The sequence below is a fragment of the Phyllobates terribilis genome, unplaced genomic scaffold, assembly GCF_046119375.1.
Source record: "Phyllobates terribilis strain yellow unplaced genomic scaffold, ASM4611937v1 Scaffold_5__5_contigs__length_657084704, whole genome shotgun sequence".
Taxonomy (NCBI): domain Eukaryota; kingdom Metazoa; phylum Chordata; class Amphibia; order Anura; family Dendrobatidae; genus Phyllobates; species Phyllobates terribilis.
Window position 1 is genome coordinate 87,281,999 of NW_027362765.1, and position 23,642 is coordinate 87,305,640.

General features: G+C 44.1%; 1 protein-coding gene across 1 annotated transcript in view; it reads right to left on the reverse strand.

Annotated features, from left to right (window-relative positions):
* Window positions 1-23,642, reverse strand: part of LOC141272152 (ABC-type organic anion transporter ABCA8B-like) — a 116,585-nt gene that overhangs the window by 61,643 nt on the left and 31,300 nt on the right. The window contains exons 8-18 of the mRNA XM_073682524.1: window positions 21,669-21,854; window positions 21,080-21,227; window positions 17,394-17,559; window positions 15,547-15,605; window positions 15,009-15,119; window positions 13,929-14,104; window positions 12,444-12,563; window positions 9,626-9,764; window positions 8,403-8,493; window positions 7,971-8,110; window positions 7,161-7,280 (exon numbers count right to left, since the gene is read on the reverse strand). Of these exons, the coding sequence (XP_073538625.1) occupies window positions 7,161-7,280; window positions 7,971-8,110; window positions 8,403-8,493; window positions 9,626-9,764; window positions 12,444-12,563; window positions 13,929-14,104; window positions 15,009-15,119; window positions 15,547-15,605; window positions 17,394-17,559; window positions 21,080-21,227; window positions 21,669-21,854 (1,456 nt within the window). The remainder of the gene's footprint in view (window positions 1-7,160; window positions 7,281-7,970; window positions 8,111-8,402; window positions 8,494-9,625; window positions 9,765-12,443; window positions 12,564-13,928; window positions 14,105-15,008; window positions 15,120-15,546; window positions 15,606-17,393; window positions 17,560-21,079; window positions 21,228-21,668; window positions 21,855-23,642) is intronic.

Below are 23,642 nucleotides of genomic sequence, written 5' to 3' on the forward strand. Positions count from 1 at the left end.
CGGGACCTTCCAGCGGCTGATGGAATGCTGTCTAGGGCACCGAAACTTCGAGACGGTCCTCCTTTACCTGGACGACGTGATCGTCTATTCGAAGACCTACGAGGACCATCTAAAGCACCTGTCCGAGGTGTTCGAAGCCCTGGCAGGCTATGGCCTGAAGGTGAAACCATCCAAGTGTCACCTGTTGAAACCGAAGGTCCAGTACCTAGGGCACGTGGTAAGCGCGGAAGGAGTGGCCCTCGACCCTGACAAGGTCACGGCAATCAAGAGCTGGCCAAGCCCCTCGAACATCAAAGAAGTAAGGCAATTCATCGGGTTGGTAGGCTACTACCGAAGGTTCATCCCCGGGTTCACTAAGATGGCAGCTCCTATGCAGGACCTCCTGATAGGACAGTAAGTCCAGAAGTCAAAAGCCACCCTTCAAGTGGGATCAACCGGAAGAGGAGTCCTTCCGCCAGTTGAAGATGGCCCTCACGGGGGATGAGATCCTGGCCTACCCTGATTATGGCCAGCCTTTTATTCTCCACACAGACGCCAGTAATGTGGGACTGGGAGCCGTACTGTCACAAAACCAACAGGGCAGAGAAAGGGTGATCGCTTACGCCAGCCAGAAGCTGAGGCCCACCGAGAGGAACCCGGAGAATTACAGCTTCTTCAAGCTAGAATTCTTGTCGGTGGTGTGGGCCATAACGGAACGCTTCAAGCATTACCTGGCCTCCGCAAAGTTCACTGTGTACACGGACAACAACCCGTTAACACACCTAGACAGTGCAAAACTTGGTGCCCTGGAACAGCGGTGGATGGCCCGTCTCTCCAATTATGACTTCGTGATCAAGTACCAGGCAGGCAAAACCAATGCCAACGCTGACGCCCTATCGAGAATGCCTCACTTACCTGAAGGTGACGAAGACCCGGAAGAGCAGGAGGAGGTAGAACTCCCCGCGTTTCACCGGTATGGAGCCGCTCAATACTCCCACCGTGTGAAGGAGGAGGATTTAACAACCGTTATGATCAATCCCCTACCTCACCACAGCTGGGCCGAGACCCAAGATAGTGACCCTGCAATCCGCCTGGTGAAAGATCTGCTGACCCAGGAAGACGCCCGCTTAGGTCCGGATGCTCCAGAGGAAGCCAAGCAGCTATGGAAAGAGAAGAGCAAGCTGTTCCTCTATGAAGGCAAGCTGTGCAGACGACTTGTCAACCACCGGACACACGAGCTGACCTGGCAAGTCCGTGGTCCCAAGGCGGAATGCAGCTATGGTCCTGGGGGCTTACCATGACAGAGCGGGGCACTTCGGTTGGAAGAAACTGGAGTTCCTGCTAAGAGGACGGTTCTTTTGGGTCGGCATGAGAGGGGCTGTAGAGAAGTGGTGCAGGGACTGTGGCCCTTGTAACTTAAGGAGAAAAGACCGCACCAGCCAGAAGGCACCATTGAAGCCCATCGTCACCCAGCAGCCTCTTGAGCGTGTTAGCTCTGGCCCACGTCAAATTGGCTCCAAGCCGGTCAGGATACATCTACGCCCTGACAATCGTGGACCATTATTCCCGTTTTCTAGTGGTGGTCCCAGTAAAAGACTTGACAGCCCAAACGGCGGCCAGAGCCTTCCAGCAATACTTCTGCCGTCCACACGGGTATTCGGAACAAGTCCTGACAGACCAGGGTCCAGCGTTCGAGGCCGAAATCTTCCAAGAGTTCTGCTACCTCTATGGCTGTAAGAAGATTCGGACAACGCCTTACCACCCACAAACCAACGGGATGTGTGAGAAAATGAACAATATAGTCATTGATCTCCTGAAGACGTTGCCCCTGGAGGAACGCAGCCTGTGGCCAGAAAAACTGCCGGATCTAATAGACTTATACAACCATATCCCGGTGAATGCTACAAACTGCACCCTGGCTTACCTGATGCGATCTAGACCAGGTAAGCTGCCCGTAGACCTGGAGATGGGAGTCCTGACACCTGAGGACACCTCCCCGGATGCGGACTGGGATACGGAAAGGCGACTGCAGTACAAGAAGGTACAGGAGAGTGTGGAGAAGAGCTTGGCCCAGGTGAGAGAAAGGCAAGAAAGACTCTTCAACCAACACGCCCCTGCTGGTCCCCTAGAACCTGGTGAGCAGGTCCTGAAGCGAAAGAGAAGGCTTCACAAGTTGGACGACCAGTGGGAAAGGGAGCCCTACACCGTACTGCAGTCTGATCACGACAACTCGAAGGTGTGCGTGATCACCAGGGATGGAGGAGAAACCACTAGTACCGTCTCCAGAGACCACCTAAAAAGGTGCCCCGAGCAACTCCGTAGTGCAGAAGAGGATCAAAGTGACCTTGAACCCGCAGAGGACAAGGAAGAAATGATCAGCACGGTTCTCGGAGAGTTTCCTCAGTCCTGGACTCGAATAAACGATGCCATAGTGGTGCCCGTCCTGCATTTCCTGCAACCGGCTCAGCAACAACCTACACCAGAGTCAGAAGGTGAAGAAGAGCAAGCAGTTCCAGAGGCAGAAGGGCCTGTACCAGCAGCCCAGGAGAATCAACCCTCTGCTGACAGTGAGCCTGCCATGCCTGCGGTAAGCCAAAGGACCCGCAGACAGCTGCCTGCCCTGCCTGTAAGTCCAGCTGGTAGCTGTACCCCTAACACTAGTGGGGAAAGCCAGGTCGGTCCACCACCAGACAGTGGGTTATGCAGGTCAACCAGGAGCACAAAGGGGCAGATACCCGCTCGCTGGAGAATATAGGGTGCACTAAAATTGTAAATAACCCTGTTGCCAAGTGTTGAAATGTTTGCAAAGTTACATGCAAGATTGGTAATTCTGTGTTTCAGTTTCTTACAGTTACCGTACGGACTCAAAGGTTATGGACTTTTAATAACCGGGACCTTGTATGGACTGCGTTCAGAGCCTGACCAAGGAATGAACTAAGACTGTAAAGAACTTGGGGTAGGACAGACCCCCACCTGGTTAAGGCTCCCTGTTGTGTTGGTGATATGGACACCCGGTCACAGACCACACTGTGACCTTAAGAACTCAATCTGTGCGTCGTTTGTCTATTAATGTTTTATGGTTATGCATTTTGTTCTTGTTTCTTGTTTAGTCCCAGAGTACTAAATTCTACTAGGGGGGAATGTGTCACCCTGGCCTGGATGCCACAAATATAATAAAGCTGTGTCTGAGAGCAAGGGGGAGGTTCTCTGGTCAGGGGAACATTAGCATGCAATACCTCCTGTCTCAGGCCAGTAGGGGGAGCAGGCTGCCCCTATAAAAGCTGGAACTGGGGGCAGGGTTAGGAAGAACTGGACGACCTGTCTCTGGATTGAGAGCTGTCCCAGAGCAGTGAGGGACAGTTGTATTGCACCCTAAGAGGACGTGTGGCAGTAGGAGAGCCACAAGCCAGGGACAAGAGGTGAAGTGCGCCTGTCCTGGCAGACAAAGAACCCAATTTACTAGACTTTGGCGTCTGAGGCTGTGAGGATTCCACATCCTACAGCAGATAACCAGTCCGCAGGGGACTGTATGTTCCTTGGCCTAAGAAGCCCAGAGGTTCCGCCACACCAGAAGGGACCAGCAAAGCCGTACCAGGCCGGGAATTGAAAGGGACCCAAGTTGCAGGCCATATGGGTGAGAAGACACGGTGAGCTCGGGAACGTGGGCTGTTACCCTATAAGGAGGAAATAGCCAGAAGGAGCGCAGAGAGCACGGTAGGCCTACACCCTCACCCTGACCAGGGCCAATTTCCCGTTTGCTCTCAGACGTCCAGGCCCCCCTCCTAGCCGGGCCTGTTTGTGGGTCAGTTCACCTGTTCTAGTAAAGACCCTGAATTGCAACCTGTTGTCTGTGTGCTCCTTGCTCCTCCAGCACTAACGGCACTGGGACGCCCTACACCATCACTCCCACCATCCACTGCACTGCCCTGGGGTTATACTCCTCCCGTGGGGAGTTATACAGTCTCAGCTGCACACACTATCAGCCCCAGCGGTCTGCACTGCAGCGGTGGTTAACCCTGACCGCAATCCACAGGTGGCGTAGTCGGACATCACTTAAAACTTATAAAGGGACTACCACTGGTCTGACCACCCTGAGCCACGGGACCGGGTTGCCACTACTACCCCCATCGTTTCCCGATTGCCCGGCTCCGAGTGCCCCACGGCCCAGGGGGCGAGTCAAGTGCGCACACAGTAACTATAAGAATCAGGCAGTAGCCGCGCCACCGCCCTAAGCAATCAGACAAGAGACACAGCAGGTAGTGGAGCAAAGTGTGCAGCCTGGATGGATAGGTAAGATGGCGGTCTTGCATGGTGGGAGGTGGTAAGCCATGCCAGCACGCCGCCAGGGATGTTACAACAGTATTATAGTAGCTATATTCTTGTACATAGGGGAAGTATTATAGTAGTTATATTCTTGTACATAGGGAGCAATATTATAGTAGTTATATTCTTGTACATAGGAGAAGTATTATAGTAGGTATATTCTTGTACATAGGGGCAGTATTATAGTAGTTATATTCTTGTACATAGGTGAATTATTATACTAGTTATATTCTTGTACATAGGGGGCAGTATTATAGTAGTTATATTCTTGTACATAGGGAGCAGTATTATAGTAGTCATATGCCATTGGTGTGTCAGAGGTGACAGACAGTCGCCCTGCAATGGGTTGCAGGAGATCTCTACGATTGGCATTGCAGAGAGTTTCTTAGTTAAGAGGCTGTCTTTAGAACCGAGCGGCTACCTCTTTATTGCTAATTAGCTCTCTGGCCTGGGTGTATATATACCTGGTGTGTCTGAGAGGGAGTCGTCTGCTACATCCATTTCTACTTGTGAAGCTTAGTAGGAGCAGTATTTCTTCCTCTCTGGAGCTTGAGGCCGTGTGCTTATTTGGACTTTATCTAAAGCTAAGCAATTTCCCCTGTTTTGTCCACCCTTGTTGTCTATAAAGTTTAGTGGAGGTTGACTAGTGCTCATCTTTTTCCATCCCTAGCCGTAGCCTTACGCCAGGGAGAGTAGGGCAAGGCACGCCTGCGGCGATTGCTGAGGAGGCAATATAAGGACGATAGTTGAGACAGGGTGACGCTAGACCAGAGTGGGAGGTCTCCACTTCCCCCTTTCCCTAGTGTCTGGGCTCCCTTTCCCTTTTCCCTCTGTGTTGCGTTAAGTCTTTCCCATACCTGGCGTGACATCATACTCTTGTACATATGAGCCGTCATATAGTAGTGATATGTTTGTACATAGGGTCAGTATTATAGTAGTTATATTCTTGTACATAGGACAGTATGATAGTATTTATACTCTTGTATATAGGGCGGGTATTATAGTAATTATATTCTTGTACATAGGGGGCAGTATTATAGTGGTTATATTCTTGTACATGGGGGCAGTATTATAGCAGTTATACTCTTGTACATAGAAGCAGTATTATAGTAGTTATATTCTTGTAGATAGGGGACAGTATTGTAGTAGTTATGTACAGTCATGGCCAAAAGTGTTGTCACCCTTGAAATTGTTCCAGAAAATGAAGTATTTCTCCCAGAAAATTATTGCAATTATACATGCTTTTATACACACAAGTTTATTTTCATTTTGTCTATTTTAACATCACAAAAAAAAACTGAGAAAAAAAGGCAAATTGGACATAATTTTACACACAACCCCAAAAATGGGCGGGACAAAATTGTTGGCACTTTTCGAAAATTGTGGGTAAACAACTTTTTTTCAAGCATGTGATTCTTGTTCACACTCACATGTGGCAAGTAACAGGTGTGGGGAATATGAAAATCACACCTGAAACCAGATAAAAAGGGGAGAAGTTGACTCAATCTTTGTATTGTGTGTCCACACTAAACATGGTGAAAAGAAAGAGGAGAAGAGAATTGTCTAAGGACTCAAGAACCAAAATTGTTAAACAATATCAACAATCTCAAGGTTACAAGTTCATCTCCAGAGATCTTGATGTTTCTTTGTTCATAGGGGGCAACATAATCAAGAGGTTTACAACCCATGGCACCGTAGATTAGGTCCCTGGATGTGGATGGCAAAGAAAAATTGATGAAAGGTTGTAACGCAGGATAGTCTGGATGGTGGATAAGTAGCCCCAATCAAGTGCCAAAGAAATTCAGGCAGTCCTGCCGACTCAGGGTGCATCAGTGTCAGCGCGAACTATCCATCGACATTTGAATGAAATCAAACGCCAAGGAAGGAGACCTATGAGGACCCCACTGCAGACACAGACACATAAAAAAAGTAGACTGCATTTTGCCAAAATGTACATGAGTAATCCAAAATCCTTCTGGAAAAGCCTCTTGTGGACAGAAGAGACCAATATAGAGCTTTTTGGTTAAGCACATCATTCTACTGTTTACAGAAAATGGAATGAGGCCTACAAAGAAAAGAACACAGTACCTACAGTCAAATATGGTGGAGGTTCAAAGATATTTTGGGGTTGTTCTGCTGCCTCTGGAACTGGGTGTCTTGACTGTGTGCAAGGCATCATGAAATCTGAATATTACCAAAGGCTTTTGGGTTGCAATGTAGTGCCCAGTGTCAGAAAGCTGGGTGTGTGTCCTAGTTCATGTGTCTGCCAGCAAGACAATGACCCCAAACATACTTCAAGAAGCATCCAAAAATGGATCGAAACAAAGCGCTGGAGAGTTTTGAAGTGGCAGCAATGAGTCCGGATCTAAATCCTATTGAACACCTGTGGAAAGATCTTAAAATTGCTGTTGGGAGAAGGCCCCTTCAAATATGAGAGGCCTGGAGCAGTTTGCAAAAGAAGAAAGGTCCAAAATTCCAGTTGAGAGGTGTAAGAAGCTTATTGATGGTTATAGGAAGCGAATGATTGCAGTTTTTTATTCCAAAGGGTGTGCAACCAAATATTAAGTTGAGGGTGCCAACCATTGTGTCTGGCCCGTTTTTGGAGTTTTGTGTGAAATTATGTTCACTTTGCCTTTTTTTTCCTCTGTTTTTCTTTTATGTTGTTCCAATACACACAAAGGAAATAAACATGTGTATAACAAAACATGTGTAATTGCAATAATTTTCTGTGAGAAATACTTAATTTTCTGGAAAAATTTCTAGGGTGCCAACACTTTCAACCATGACTGTTTATAGGGGGGGGGGCAGTATTGAAACCAATAGTTCCTCTAGTAGCTCAGCACAACCTTCCTCTTTACCTCCCTTTTCCAGCTCTGCCTCTCCTTCCAGTTTGATGAATACATCATCCAGTGTGGTCATGGAGACTCCATAAGTGACAACGTCCTCTCCCACACGTCTGTCCAGATGAGCAAAGAGGTCTAAAAGTCAAATATTTGAAAAATCTGTCTTTGTATTAAAAATTCACAAAATGAGATTCTAAATTTACCAATCACCGTGGCCCCTGGAAGAAGCGAGACGAAACGGCGTTGGGGTGAGAGCGTCCTGTGGGCAGCAGCTGCATTATTGATCTCTTAAGGTAATTATTTATTGCATTTTCCCCTCATTTGATTTTGACGGTATCATGATGCAACGTTTGGGCACTTAATGATGCTACATAGGATATGGTATAGTGAGCATCTAGCAGCCTCTGGTAAAAAGCTGCATTCTTATATGGTATTCCTTAAAAGCATGTCATAGTCATTATTCAGGAATATGAAGGTTTACATTTAGAACCAACTACCGAATAATATGACCATTACTTGTGGTTATTGGGAAATGATATTGTTACATACTATAGCTATTCGATCAGGATATTGTGATTCTTGATATATGCTACCACAGCGCCCTCTGGAGGCATCTCTGCTTTTTTTTTATCCAAATACATTGTTTTTATTATGCATTGAATAAAGATTATCTTTTTAAATTTATAGTTTTGGCAAAACTTCATTTATTTTTCTGGACTATCGTCTGGGGGAAAGGGCTACTATTTGTATTAAAACCTAACTGTATCCAGTCTCGGTAATATTACACTAATCCGGCCGTGCAGGATACGGAGGTGTATTAGTTACCTGAGAAGCTGTCCATGTTTTCAAAAGGTAACATGTAGGTGAGCTGTTCTTCATTTTGCACCGACAGCTCAGCGCTGGGGATGTGCTGCCTAATGATGGAGGTCATCTGCTCAGGGTCACAAGACGGAGGCACCTGCATCCTGACCATTGTCAGAGGAATAACCAATTGTGAAAAAGCAACTAATGTAAGGAATAAGGACAAATTTATACTGCAGATATTATTCAATGGTCCTGATTTATTATTTATGAAGAACGGTGCTCAATTTCTCTGATTATGGAGTTCGAAGAGAGCTGAATAAATCTGCTTTCAGTAAGCGCCCCCTAGTGGTAGAGGCATACAAAAAATGTGTGTAGCTCTCCAGCTTTTAGAAAACTACAACTCACAGCATGCTATGACGACTTTAGTATTTATATAAAAGTTATTTTCTATACCTTAAATGATAGCCAATGCCCCATTTTCTCTTCAAGAACAGGGATGAGCCAACGCATTTCAGTCTGCCATTGGATATTACAGCTTTCCTATCTAAAAGGAATGCAAAGACACAAATACACTAATAAGCACTTAGGACAGAAGTTACATATTTTGAGATTACGTTTTAGACTACATACAGTTGAAACCAGAAGTTTCCATACACTATATAAAAAGACACATATGCATGTTTTTCTCAATATCTGACCTGAAATCAGAATAAACCTTTCCAGTTTTAGGTCAATTAGGATTACCATCATTTTTAATATTTGTCAAATGCCAGAATAATGAGAGAGAGAGAATGTTTAAGGCATTTTTATTACATACCGCAAAGTCAAAAGTTTAGATACACTAAGATTACTATGCCTTTAAACAATTCTGGACTGCCCATGTGATGATGTCATGTGTTTGGAAGCTTCTGAGTTAATTAGAGACACAATTGTGGATGTATTTTAATGCACACATGAAACACACTGATTCTTTGTGTAGCATCATGGGAAAGTCTAAAGAAATCAGCCAAGATATCAGGAAGAGAATTGTGGACTTGCACAAGCCTGGCTCATCCTTGGGTACAATTTCAAGATACCTGAAGATGCCTCGTTCACCTGTACAAACAATCATACACAAGTACAAACAAGATGGGAATGTCCAGCCATCATACCACTCAGGAAGGAGACGGGGTCTGTGTCCCAGAGATGAACGTGCTTTGGTCTGACATGTGCATATCAACCCAAGGACAAAAGCAAAAGACCTTGTGAAGATGATGGCGGAAGCTGGTAAGATTGTGTCAATATCCACAGTGAAACGAGTACTGTATCAACATGGGCAGAAAGGCCACTCTGCCAGGAAGAAGCCATTACTCCAAAAGAAACATAAAAAAGCCAGATTAATGTTTGCAAATGCACACAGGAACACAGACCTTAATTTTTGAAGACATGTCCTGTGGTCTGGTGAAACTAAAATTCAACTTTTGAGATATGGCCCTCTTTCTTGTATATAAATTTAGTCTTGTTAGCCAAGTGGGCGTGGTCCCAAACATATGCCCACAAAGAAGAGTTGATGAGCACTCCCATTTGGTTAATCAGACAGCAATTATATACAGCGGATTCAGAAGAACAGCGGCATTTACACGTGATTTTAAGAAAATACTTATTTGTGACAAGAAACAGGTCCTCTTTTCGCTTACCAGCAAGAATATCTGCCTCATCCATAAACTGGGTACTGAACATGGTCACTCGATTGGCTTTGCGTTCTTTCAACAGTGCCCAAATGTAGTGGCGGGAACACGGGTCCAATCCCGCGGTGGGCTCATCCAGGAGCAAAATCTGTAATAAATGACAATCATTTCCTAATCAATACTTGCATATTTAACAATGTAAATTGCACCTCTCCCCCAAAAATCTAGGAAAGTCAGCCTTGAATAATTCCTTTTTATTTTCATGCATCAGGTGTAATGTATGAGGGAACCTGGGGAAAAGTGTTAATGCCGCCGCAGGGAAAATGAAACATAGCAGTACATTATGTTCTCCATAAAATGAATGGCTGTCACAGTATGAGTGGCCATGCCTGTCAGTAAAAAGACGGCTATTTATTCAGACTCCATCATAAATATGGCTGAGGTGCGTTCTCATTTCACCTCTTGGCTGGCGGTGGTTTATCCCTTATCAGATGCAAAGGATCAGGCATGTTGAAATCCAACATGACCAATCATTTACCTCAACATCTGCTGTTGGGTTAGACTGATAGTAAAAGGGTTGAAAATGAAAAATGACTATTTTGCTAATTTTCTTTGATTTGTGAGCTTTCAGCTTCTCACCAGGACTCATACAGCATTTATCTATGTCCTCTTTAATAGCTGGCTTCCCTTTGCAAGTTGCAGAGAGCACAAGAAATAGGAAGGTAGGAGCTCCGCTGCCTATCAGAGGCCACAACTTGTAACCGGAGGAGGGCCAGGGGCAGACATATCATTAGTGCAACCTGTGCAGCCGCACAGGAGCCCAAGATGTAAGGGCGCCCATTTACACCTCTAAAGCAAGTGGAATTGGGCATTATGATGAGTTATTGAACTGCAAAGGACCCCTGTATTGTTCTTGCACAGGGGCCCTCTTCTCTCTGTGTCTGCTAGTGAAGAGGGCACATCTGAAGAGGTGCATCAACCCAGGTTATGAAACGGATATTGACAATGTAGAGGAAGACATGCTGTTTGTAAGGAAAGGAGGAAGAGACCACCTGGTAAGTGAGGGTGAGGAGCTTAGAGATGATACCGCCTCAAGTCAAGAGAGACTGTTGAAGTATAAGCAATGGGCTGCCATCACTTGAGAGGCCTCTGTGTACATAACCATAGGGAGTCTGTCACCAAAATCATGAAATATGCGTATGGTGAAAAGTTTTCTACCAGGATTGTAAAATACTTAGATGCCAAAGAGTGGTGCCTAAGATCGTCAGGTTTGTTGTATGAGTGTTTTAGTAAACCTGCCATAGACACGTGTGCCAGAAGAACCAACTTTTTGACAGTGAGGGTGATCAATGAATGGAACAGGCTGTCACAAGGGGTGGTGAGTTCTCCTTCAATGGAAGTCTTCAAACAGAGGCTGGACAGATATCTGTCTGAGATGATTTAGTGAATCCTGCATTGAGCAGGGGGTTGGACACTGACCCTGGAGGTCCCTTCCAACTCTAACATTCTGTGATCTCTCAGGGTGAGAGAGCGACCAAGGAGTGGGCAAATGCAGAATTGTGCCCGGTTATCATGTGGACAAGAGAAGGAATGAGTTTTGGAGAAAAATTGCAGAGTCTGTAAATATGTTGATGTTGTAACATTTATGACCAAGTATCTCATCTGATCTTTCACTGCGGTGTTTTTAGCTGCGACTGTTTTTATATCTTTTTTCCTATGATAAAGTTTGGGATTTTATCGGATGATCCTGGAAGCTGGATTTTTCTTTTTCTTCCATCTATAACCTCTCGTTGCGCTATGAATTCCTGTGCCTCCATTCTAGTGGGTGAGCTGACTCTCCTTTGTTGTATATTAGTACCTCATCTGAGTACATTTTTTTGTTACTGCTGATAAAATGGAAGATTATTATTGTGGCTTTCCACGCTAATTCAGCGCACGTCTTAATTACACCCTTATATTAATCAGATGGTTGACCAATCCGAAAACCTACCCTATATGACACCTAATGTCCTCTTATATGGGGCATTTAGGAAAGCAGGTGGTAAAGTCCTGGACAGGAGATATTTGTTACCGAAGTGGCTAGTCTCGGTGATATAAGTCGTAGAAATGAAGGTTCCAGCAATAATAGGTTGCTGAGAAGTTTTTAATGAGACAGAATTTTGGGTCTGGGTTTTAGGAGTGACCGGAAGAGCTTGGGTGGAAGTGGTCAATCCCACAGCTCCAGTCCAGGATTTGCAGCTCTTATTTCAGGCAGCTGAGCTATCTCGGAAATGGTCTGTGTGTGGTAGGAGGGAAGGACTCTAAAGTTGGTTGTTCTCCGCCAGACACTGAGTGTTGGACTTATATCTGATGTACAAACTGTTTTCTTCTGTTTTACCTTTGTGTCAGAGAAAGGCTGTTTTTGTTTTGAGTCCTTCGGGAGTTTATGAAGTTAATAAACTTTGTCTTGTTGGACCAGAGACATAGCCCGTGTGTATACTAGCAGCTACCAAAGAGTGTGGATCCCTACAGGCGGTAATTTTCCAGAATTTAAAAATTGTTCCTGATCGCTCACCCATGTAAACGTGGCAGCGATCAGTTAGTCAATGAGATCAGAATTCAGCTAATCTCATCTTTTGCCCAGCCGAAAAGATAAGTGCTATTGGCAGAACATCTTGTGTAAACAGTGAATGGTCTGCTGACAGTATGCCTGCTGTATGTTCTAGTAATAAGCAATCGTCTCCATACAGCTTGCATCGGCCAGGGTAAAAAGAATCTTCAGCGAGCACTGATTGACTTATTATATTGTCGCTCTTTACGAGCAGAGACCTGCCCATGTAAACCTTACTTGCGGGTCTCCTAACAGGGCGATCCCCAGTGTCAATTTCCTCTTCTGTCCTCCACTTAGTTTACTGGCCTCCACATTCTCAATGTTTTTTATGTGAAGATCGGAAATAATTTTTTGGACCTAGTGGAAAAAAAAATTAAAAATTATTTAAATATTATCTTTTTATATAAATTCAATGATCGAGGACCTACAGAATTCAAGGAGCCCACTAATTCTAAATTTCACTTATCGAGGACCTACAGAACTCAAGGAGCCCACTAATTCTAAATTTCACTGATCGAGGACCTACAGAACTCAAGGAGCCCACTAATTCTAAATTTCACTGATCGAGGACCTACAGAACTCAAGGAGCCCACTAATTCTAAATTTCACTGATCGAGGACCTACAGAACTCAAGGAGCCCACTAATTCTAAATTTCACTGATCGAGGACCTACAGAACTCAAGGAGCCCACTAATTCTAAATTTCACTGATCGAGGACCTACAGAACTCAAGGAGCCCACTAATTCTAAATTTCACTGATCGAGGACCTACAGAACTCAAGGAGCCCACTAATTCTAAATTTCACTGATCGAGGACCTACAGAACTCAAGGAGCCCACTAATTCTAAATTTCACTGACTTTAAGTATATAATCTAACTTTTATTAAATTGGTTAAAATGTCAACAAATACAATTCCACCATACTATACATAAGTCTATCCACAAATACTGAGACACCACAGGGGCGCAATCATGAACAGTGGATGCTAAGAATAAATGCTATATAAATTCTATGGACTGGTAGGTATCATTTAACGTAGTTTATGGGATTATACCCTACCAAAACTCCAAACTGACCAATCTAATTTTGTCAGCAGGATTATAGAAGGAGACATATATCACTGCAGATTTCAGAGATATATAATATCTCCCAAATTCGAAACTTCTCCTCCTATATAAATACAGCCACAGTTATCACAGAGATATGATGTATAATCTCTATGTTCTCTATAGACTATATATACTGTATCAGTAACTAGCGTATACTCATGTCTTCCTCCAACTACCGGCATTCATTGCTCCTCAGAGCTACACGTACTACCTAGTCTCCAATCCCAGTCATAGAGGTATTGCCTATTAAATGCTGATAATGTGTTCACCAAACATCCTTATATTGTAATTCATATATGATCGAGCATCATTTACCTCAACGCGTTACGCCCCCCATCACGTCATCAGGAGGCTGACACAATTTTATAAACACAATGGAGCACAATGAAAGTTATAGCTCATTCGGCCATGATGCGGCACAGATGCTTCTTGCCAGCCCCCATAATGATGCACACACAAATTGGCCAATCATGATGTCCCGCCACGTCAAGATCATATGTCTACGCGTCATAGGAGGCACGGCCATAGCCAAGTAACCAGACGCCAGAGAAGAGTTTCGCTTCCCCAGGAACTTTCTGGTACATATAGGTAAGGTGTGGATACTTGACGTTACCTCTTGATTCACTTGCTTGGCAGGGATGCCTTTTATTATGGCAAATACTTTCAGATTTTCTTTTACTGTTAAAGCGTCAAACTTCACATCAACCTGTGGACAGAAGCCAAGTCTCTTCTTTATCTCTTCCACGTGCTCCATATGTGATATACTGTAGTTATAAACAGAGACTGAACCTGGAGAGAGATCCAAAGTCACATCATCTGCATAGGAGCTGTTCACAAAAGTTCAGATATTTTTGTCCTAGATTTTTTTTTTTTTTAAAGATTTGAATGCAGTTAAGTGTCTAAAATGTTCACAAAACTCTACACACCCTTTATCCCATTATCAACTCAAGATATACTGGTACATCCTATATCGGGTGGGGGTTATGGATTGGGCTCAGAAGCTAAACCCTTTATTCACAAGACAGGTGCCAGCTAGCTTCGATCATTGCTGTTCAACCACTTAAATGCCGCTATCAATCTCTGACCGCAGCATTTAAGCGGAGTGATCACGTCACGTGAACATTCGTGCACCAATCGAGGCGAGGGTTAGCAATGCAGATGGAGGCCTGCTAAAGACATCATCTTTCTACTCCCATGAAGCCACACAATAAGCTGAGATTTATAGGCAATCGGAAAAAGAGATCAAATGATTGCAGGTTTAAGTCCCTTAAATAAACAAGTGAGAAAAAAAAATATTAAGTTTGACTCTCTCCCTTTCTTTAGTTAAAAAAAATAAACATTCAATATTGTTACAGCCATAAAAGTCCGATTTATGAAAATATTAAATTAAGCTGTATGGTAAAAGCTGTGAAGAGAAAAATAATTGAGACGCCAAAATTGCTGTTTTTCGGTCACTGCAATTTTTGTTTTCTTTTATCATTTCGTCTCACCCATTTTTCAGTAAAGTAAAAAGTGTCATTCAAAACTACAACTCATCTAAAAAAACATGCCCTAGTACGGCTATGTCAATGGAAACATAAAAAAGTTATGCCACCTGAAAGAAGGGAAGGAAAAAAATCTAAATTGCAAAAATTAAAAATCGCTCGGTCATGAAGGGTTAGGGTTATCTATAGACGTTACGATGCCATCTTACCACCAGTCGCCGGGCACATCCCACTTAAAATATTAAGTAGTGTCGTTTTTCCTGCCCCGCTGTGTCCAAGCAAAGCCGTAATTTGCCCTTCATATATATTTAAGTTTAGACCTGCGAGAGAAAAAAATAAGCTGTTTAATGACTTTTTAAGAATCCAGCGCCTTTTTGACCCACAATTCCATATTAATGGAATTTCCCTGCAAAAATCCACAGCTGTCATTTTAAGTCACTTTTCTTTTTTTCATCTTGTGGTTTTCTTCATTGATGATTTTTGCACCAAATTTTTTTTGTCTTTGACCATTTTTGTGACTTTTTATAAGCAACAACTGTGCCAAGATTTTTGGCGTACATAAAATCACACCAAGGAAGGGGGGGGGGGGGACCGGAGTACATTGGCAACAAATTTAGTGACTTTGAAAAAGTCCCAAATGATGAATCAAACGAAAACATCTGGAAATCCTAAACTTTTGACTTACAAAATCTTCACAGAAACATAATGTGCTTACAGTGGTGAAAAAGAAATAAGAAATAAACTTGCCTCTCAAAGCCTCAACCTTTTTATCCGAGTCGCTGAATGTCTTCCTAACCTCATGTATCCTGGAAGAAAAATAAACTGTTTTAAGTTTTTAACATTTCTTAGATTAATACTCTTCAGTAAAAGTTCGATAACTTTTGCAAAAGTTTTCTTTAGGGAAAGTTGAAAAGCTGCAGCCTTACTGTTTTGCACAGATTTTAATTTCCCTATGTATGTACATAGATTATATGCAGAAAAGAAAGTATTGGGACACCTCCTGGAGTTTTTATCACCTCCCATTCTACATGTTTGGAGTCGGCCCACCTGCCGATATAACAGCTCCCACTCTTCTGGGAAGATTTTCTACAAGATATTGGAGTTGTCTGTGGGAATTGTTGCCCCTTCACCCAGAAGAGCATTTGTCAGGTCAGACACTGATGTTGGGGAGAGGGTGGGCTCACAATCTCTGTTCTAGTTCACCCCAAAGGTGTTGGAAGGGTTGAGGATCGGGTTCTGTGCAGCCGGTCATGTTCTTCCAAACTTAATTCCCCCAACCATGTCTGTATGGACTTTGTGTTCTGGGCACAGTCATGTGAACCAGAAAAGGACCTTCCTCAAACTGTTCCCATAAATTTGGAAGCTACAATTATCTAAAATGTCATGTGTTGAAGAATTAAAATAGATAAGTGTGATCCATCACTGCACAAAATACATTTCCTCCAGACTCCAGTGGTGGTGGCTTTACACCACTCCATCTGAGGATCGGCATTGTGCTTGGTGGTGTAAGGCTGTTGCAGCTGGTAATCTATGAAGTTCCCAGGGGAACGCAGTGTTTGTGCTGATGTTATACCAGAGAGGTTTGGACTCTGTAGTTATGGGGTCAGCAGAGCATTGGTGACTTTTCTGCCATTGGCTCCTCAGCACTTGGTGACCCCGCTCTGTGATGTTATGTTGTCTCCACTTTGTGGCTGAGTTGCTGCGGTTCCTTCCACTTCTCAATAATATCACTCATAGGTGATGAGGAAAGATTTAGGAAGAAGAAATGTCATGAATGGACTTGTTAACCTGGTGGCTCCTATTCCAGAACTACACAGGTATCAGTGAGCTCTTTACCACCAGCTGTTGTCTCACATGTTAGTAAAGGCAGACAGCATGGAGGGGGCCGGATATTATATACCGGGGGTGAGGGGTCGACTGTTAAATACCTGGGCGAGGGGGCCGGATGTTATACGCTGTGGGGCGGAGGGCCGGATGTTATATACTGGGGGAAGGAGACCAGATGATATACACCTGGGGTGAGAGTCCAGATGTTATACCCCAGTGGTGAAGGGCTAGATGTTATATACTGGGGGCGAGGGGCCGGATGGTATACCCCGGGGGTGAGGGGCCGGAAGTTGTACACTTGTTGCAAGGGGGCCAGATGTTATACCCTAGGAGTGAGGGGCCAGATGTTAAACACTTAGGGGGAGTAAGGGGCCTGATGTTATACACTGGGGTGAGGGGCCATATGTTATACCCCAGGGGTGATGAGCCTGATGATATACACCGGGGGGCAATGGAGCTGAATGAAAAAGTGGGATTGAATGATTAAGATGTGTGTCCTAATACTTTTCTCCATATAGTGTAGACATCTTATATCTAATTATGTAATCCTCATCAGAGCACTCAAAATGCACTGCAAAAAAAAATGGTTAAATTCTCCATTTTAGGAAGGGGCTGCGCTAATTTTTCCCCTTTTTCCCATCGCGGATTCCCTATTCCTTAGTTTTTGCTGTCAGTATTCATGCCAAAGATAGGCAGGGTGGATCGGACCGACCTGAGCAGGTGCCTCTATACAAGGTGGCGCACAAGAAATGCCTTGCCGTCTTTACCTTACAGCTTCTCTGCCCAGTAATTCTGCAGAGACTTTTTCTACGTATTCTCCTGCCGGCATCTCGTTGCGTCCATCCTCCTCCGTCTTTAGAGGGGCCAAGTTCCCTTTTGACCAGAATGAAGATCTCAGGAAGAACAACGGCTCGTACCTCCTGCCATGTTTGTCTAGTGGGAATAATACGGATGTCAGCAATTACATGTAAAGCAAGGACCACACGTCGTATACGGTACATATACATTTTGGAGGATAAGCTGAGAATCTTATACATACAGTACAGACCAAAAGTTTGGACACACCTTCTCATTTAAAGATTTTTCTGTATTTTCATGACTTTGAAAATTGTACATTCACACTGAAGGCATCAAAGCTATGAATTAACTCATGTGGAATTATATACTTAACAAAAAGTGTGAAACAACTGAAAATATGTCTTATATTCTAGGTTCTTCAAAGTAGCCACCTTTTGCTTTGATGACTGCTTTGCACACTCTTGGCATTCTCTTGATGAGCTTCAAGAGGTAGTCACCGGAAATGGTCTTCCAACAATCTTGAAGGAGTTCCCAGAGATGCTTAGCACTTGTTGGCCCTTTTGCCTTCACTCTGCGGTCCAGCTCACCCCAACCATCTCGATATGGTTCAGGTCTGGTGACTGTGGAGGCCTCATCTGGCGTAGCACCCCATCACTCTCCTCCTTGGTCAAATAGCCCTTACACAGCCTGGAGGTGTATTTGGGGTCATTGTCCTGTTGAAAAATAAATGATGGTCCAACTAAACGCAAACCGGATGGAATAGCATGCCGCTGCAAGATGCTGTGGTAGCCATGCTGGTTCAGTATGCCTTCAATTTTGAATAAATCCCCAACAGTGTCACCAGCAAAGCACCCCCACACCATCACACCTCCTCCTCCATGCTTCACGTTGGGAACCAGGCATGTAAAGTCCATCCGTTCACCTTTTCTGCGTTGCACAAAGACACGGTGGTTGGAACCAAAGATCTCAAATTTGGACTCATCAGACCAAAGCACAGATTTCCACTGGTGTAATGTCCATTCCTTGTGTTCTTTAGCCCAAACAAGTCTCTTCTGCTTGTTGCCTGTCCTTAGCAGTGGTTTCCTAGCAGCTATTTTACTATGAAGGCCTGCTGCACAAAGTCTCCTCTTAACAGTTGTTGTAGAGATGTGTCTGCTGCTAGAACTCTGTGTGGCATTGACCTGGTCTCTAATCTGAGCTGCTGTTAACCTGCGATTTCTGAGGCTGGTGACTCGGATAAACTTATCCTCAGAAGCAAAGGTGACTCTTGGTCTTCCTTTCCTGGGGCGGTCCTCATGTGAGCCAGTTTCTTTGTAGCGCTTGATGGTTTTTGCAACTGCACTTGGGGACACTTTCAAAGTTTTCCCAATTTTTCGGACTGACTGACCTTCATTTCTTAAAGTAATGATGGCCACTCATTTTTCTTTACTTAGCTGCTTTTTTCTTGCCATAATACAAATTCTAACAGTCTATTCAGTAAGACTATCAGCTGTGTATCCACCAGACTTCTGCACAACACAACTGATGGTCCCAACCCCGTTTGTAAGGCAAGAAATCCCACTTATTAAACCTGACAGGGCACACCTGTGAAGTGAAAACCATTTCCGGTGACTACCTCTTGAAGCTCATCAAGAGAATGCCAAGAGTGTGCAAAGCAGTCATCAAAGCAAAAGGTGGCTACTTTGAAGAACCTAGAATATAAGACATATTTTCAGTTGTTTCACACTTTTTTGTTAAGTATATAATTCCACATGTGTTAATTCATAGTTTTGATGCCTTCAGTGTGAATGTACAATTTTCAAAGTCATGAAAATACAGAAAAATCTTTAAATGAAAAGGTGTGTCCAAACGTTTGGTCTGTACTGTAAGTAATAAGCTTATGCACCAATAATGTGCAGACACCTCATATCTCTGGCCAGTGTCAAGGTGGCCATATACTTTAAATTGCCATTAGGTATTCCTCACACCTTCCATGCACACGTGTTCTTAATGAGAGTGCAGTAATCCCCTACTTGTGACAATTCATCTTCCCAAGAATAAAGGATTGGGCATGCTGAAATACAACATGCCTGTTCCTACTTTTTCTCAACATCTGCCATTGTGAGAAGAGTCATCAAGCCCCAAAACATGTTAGATGGTAGGCCAGTCCTGCCCAAATCAGCAGGGAGCCTTGTGTATGGTCACCTTAAGGGGAAGCAATCATCAGAAATTACCTAACCTGTACATGTGTTGTTTCCTGAAAGAACTGGAAGTTAGAGTTTAAAAAAGCCCCAGTTGCCTGTGTGAGAATTGCAAAATTTTTTATCTTATTCACAATTTATTGTATTTTGTAGGAAAAAAAAGACATTGCAAAAAAATGTTTTTATAGAAAAACCTGATTTACATAATATGTCATGATGATAACTTCTCCTTAAGGGAACGGCTTTGATACATTCCCTCTGAAGAGTGGAGGGTCTAGTGGCTAGCACCAATAGTCTTATTGTAGTTCTTATCTGTGATTTCAGACGGCAGGGGGCAGTGTTGAAGTATTGCTCTTGCTGGGACGTTGTAGGCTGTGCTGGCACGTCCTCCATCTGTGGTTACAGGATGCACTGTACTGAGGTTTGTAATGACCACACTCTGTATTCTGGAGAGGTCCATGCTGAAATCAGTACCACAGAGTAAGAGATCAATGGTTGGACACTGGCCGCTCTCCAAGCTATGCATGTCCTGCACTTTAGGCAAGCTGTAACAAGTTATTTTATGCCAACAGCTCAGACCTGAACCCCTGTGTCACATAAGGCTGCAGTACAAAAAATGGATGGTTGGGGCCATGTGAATTCTAGTTGTTATATACGGCAGGTCTTGTGGGATGTTCCCTATATACAGCAGGTAACGTGTGGTGTTCCCGAAATATGGCAGGTCTTGTGGGGTGTTCCCAATATACAGAAGGTCTTGTGGAGTGTTTCTGGTATACAGTAGGTCTTGTGGGGTGTTCCCAGTATGCAACAGGTCTTTTGGTGTGTTCCCGGTATGCGACAGGTCTTGTGGGGTGTTCCTGGTATACGGCAGGTCTTGTGGGGTGTTCCAGGTATGCGACAGGTCTTGTGGGGTGTTCCCGGTATGCGACAGGTCTTGTGGGGTGTTCCCGGTATGCGACAGGTCTTTTGGTGTGTTCCCAGTATGCGACGGGTCTTGTGGGGTGTTCCTGGTATACGACAGGTCTTGTGGGGTGTTTCTGGCATACGACAAGTTTTGGGGTGTGTTCACGATATACGGCAAGTCTTTTGAGGAGCTCCCAGTATTTAGTGGTTAGTGCCTACCAAAATTGGTACAAGGAAAGACAACCGGTGAATGGTGTCATTGATTGGTAAGGTTAGTGAAGGCCTGCCCATCTGGTCTGATCCCACCTCAGAGTTACTGTACCCTAAATTACTGATAAATACTGTTGATGGTGATAGAAAGGTGTGAGGAAATGCAGAGTATCTCAGCTATGATACAAAGCACTCGTCCACCAAACACCTGTATGCAAAGGAAAAACTGTTAAGAGACCATAGAGCTGTGGCCCCTTATTTCACAGGATCGACGGGGGTCCTATTATTTGCTGAGATAGGAATAGCCCTCTAATGCTCTACTTTTTGTGTAAACCATCTCATATACACATCACATTATTTACCAGCCAAAATCTTCTCAAAATACAGCGTCAACATCATGTAAAAAACTGTGTCCACGATGAGAACGATGCAGCTGAACAGGATGTGAGAGGAATCGTTCATCATGTCAGAGAAGTGGACACCTCGAAAATCATGTTCCAAATGTAAAGTCTGAAAAGAAAGCAAAATCCATAACAGAGAATGATAAGGGGCAGCCCAGGAGCGGGCTGCACGTCAGTGGTGTATATCTGACTACGGTGAGCTCCCCTGGTGGTGGCTGCAGTCGGCTAGAATTTTATTACTTAAGTCTCCTGCGATCAGTTGTGATCTGTGATTAACTCACACCAAGTGTTCAATATGCCTACCACGCCACCCCAGGAGAAATGAAGTATTACACACTTTTTAGGAAACCCTACTGTTTTTTTTAACATAAAGTAGTTATCACGGAGGTAGATATTGTTTAGAAATTATGTCATTCATCCTATCACTGACTTCTCGTACAGGCTTCGAGTCCCATTAATGAATGCTTTGCAACCAGCAATCCTGTGAAGTCAGTATTTAATACAAATGATAACATGGGAAACTCTTAATCTGGGCATCTGCATAGGTTACCTGTGAAATTCCAACCGAGAAGGCAAAAGTCGGGAAGATGCTTAAGAGAACCTCCATAGATTTGGGGAGATCTTTCATTAGGAGAAGGAGGCTGAGGACAGATTGGAGGAAGGTGATGAAGAATCCTGCAATGGCCGTAGGTCGAGGACTTCTGATAAGAGCGATCAGCATGAAGGTGAAACACATCTGTGCGAAAACAAAAATACTGCCAGTGACATATACTATGTCAGTATGTCTTTCAGGATTGCCCATCTGGCAGTTCTGGCAAATACTAGATGATTCGGTGCTGGTGGCGGGTTGCACTAGGTCTTCAGGATGTGGATACTATTAAAAACTGTGGTAGAGCAAAGATACATCAAGATCACATAGGGGCCATCACACAGTGCGATTAGGTCACTTCCTTGTGCCGCCTACACCTGCACACAGACTGCCGGAACGCAGAAGAGGCATTCACCACTTATCATGGCAGAAGAGTAAGGAAAGTATTTTTTTTTCTGATTTTATTTCTGGGCACAGAGGGTCACTATTACTATGGAGACACAGAGAGGCATTATTAGTATATGGAGGTACAGACAGAGGAGCACTATTACTATATGGAGGCACAAAGGGGGCACTATTAGTACATGGAGGCACAAAGAGGGGCACTATTATTATTTGGAGGACCAGCGGAGGGCAGTCCTCTGGAGGCACAAAGGCACTCCTATGGAAGCACAAAGGGGGTATTATTACTATATGGAGGTATAAATTGGGGTACTCTATGGAGGTACAGAGCGGGCAATATTACTAAACGAAGGCACAATGGGGCACTATTATTATGTGGGGGCACAGATGGGTGAGTATTACCATATGGAGGCACAGATGGAGCACTATTACTACATATAGGCACTGAGGGGGCATTATTACAAAAGGGGGACACTATTACTATATAAAGAAACAGATGGGGGACTATTACTATATGGAGTCACAGAGTAGGCAATGTTAGGCTATGTGCCCATGATGCAGATTTTAAGCAGAAATTTCCTGAGTGTTTTTTCCTCTCCCTGGCAGAAAAAAAGCATGCATATTTCACATGTGTTTTTTCTGCCAGGGAGAAGCGTTTTTTAAGCGTTTTTACATGCATTTATGCATGCGTTTTTTCAAGCAATTTTGAGCATCACTTGGAAAAGGGTTTGACAAGTTGGTCACACAATATAAATCTATGCAACTGGCATGGATTTATATTGCGTGACCGAGATTTCTGCTTAAAATACTGCACCTATAGTAAAAAAAAAAAAAATTGTAAAAAATAAATATTCATGCACACCTCTCTGGCGGCCCCCGGTCTCCTCCTGGCGATGATCCTCTCTCCTCAGTGGCCTGCGGTGTTCTGGCAGGACCTGCGGTGACGTCATTTAGTTAGCCAATGGTCACGAGGCCATCACCTGACCGCTGACGTCAGCGGTCGCGTGACCATCAGATGACTAAATGACGTCACCGCAGGTCCTGCTAGAACACCGCAGGCTGCCGAGGAGAGAGGATGCCATCGGGGGCTGCCGGAGAGGTGTGTATGAATATATATATATTTTTTTATTCTTTTTTAACTTGCAGGTACCATGGTACCCAGGTTGGAGGAGAGTCTCCTCTTCTCCAGACCCGGGTACCATCCACACATTGAACCGCATAACATCTTCACCTATACATGCGGATGTTATGTGGTTCAATGCAAGTCAGTGGTGGCTATTTCGCCACAAAATCGCACAATAAATGGTTGTGCTGCGGATTTTTCCGCAGCGGAAATTTCTGCAGCATGTGAACAGCACATGCGGATTATCATTAGGAAACATGGCAGACATCTTAAGCAATTTTAATGCGTTTCCGCGCCGGAAATGGCGCCGCGGAAACACATTAAATCTGCATGGTGGGCACACAGCCTTACTATATGGAGGCACAGAGAGGGCATTATTACTATATGAAGGCACAGATGGAGCACTATTA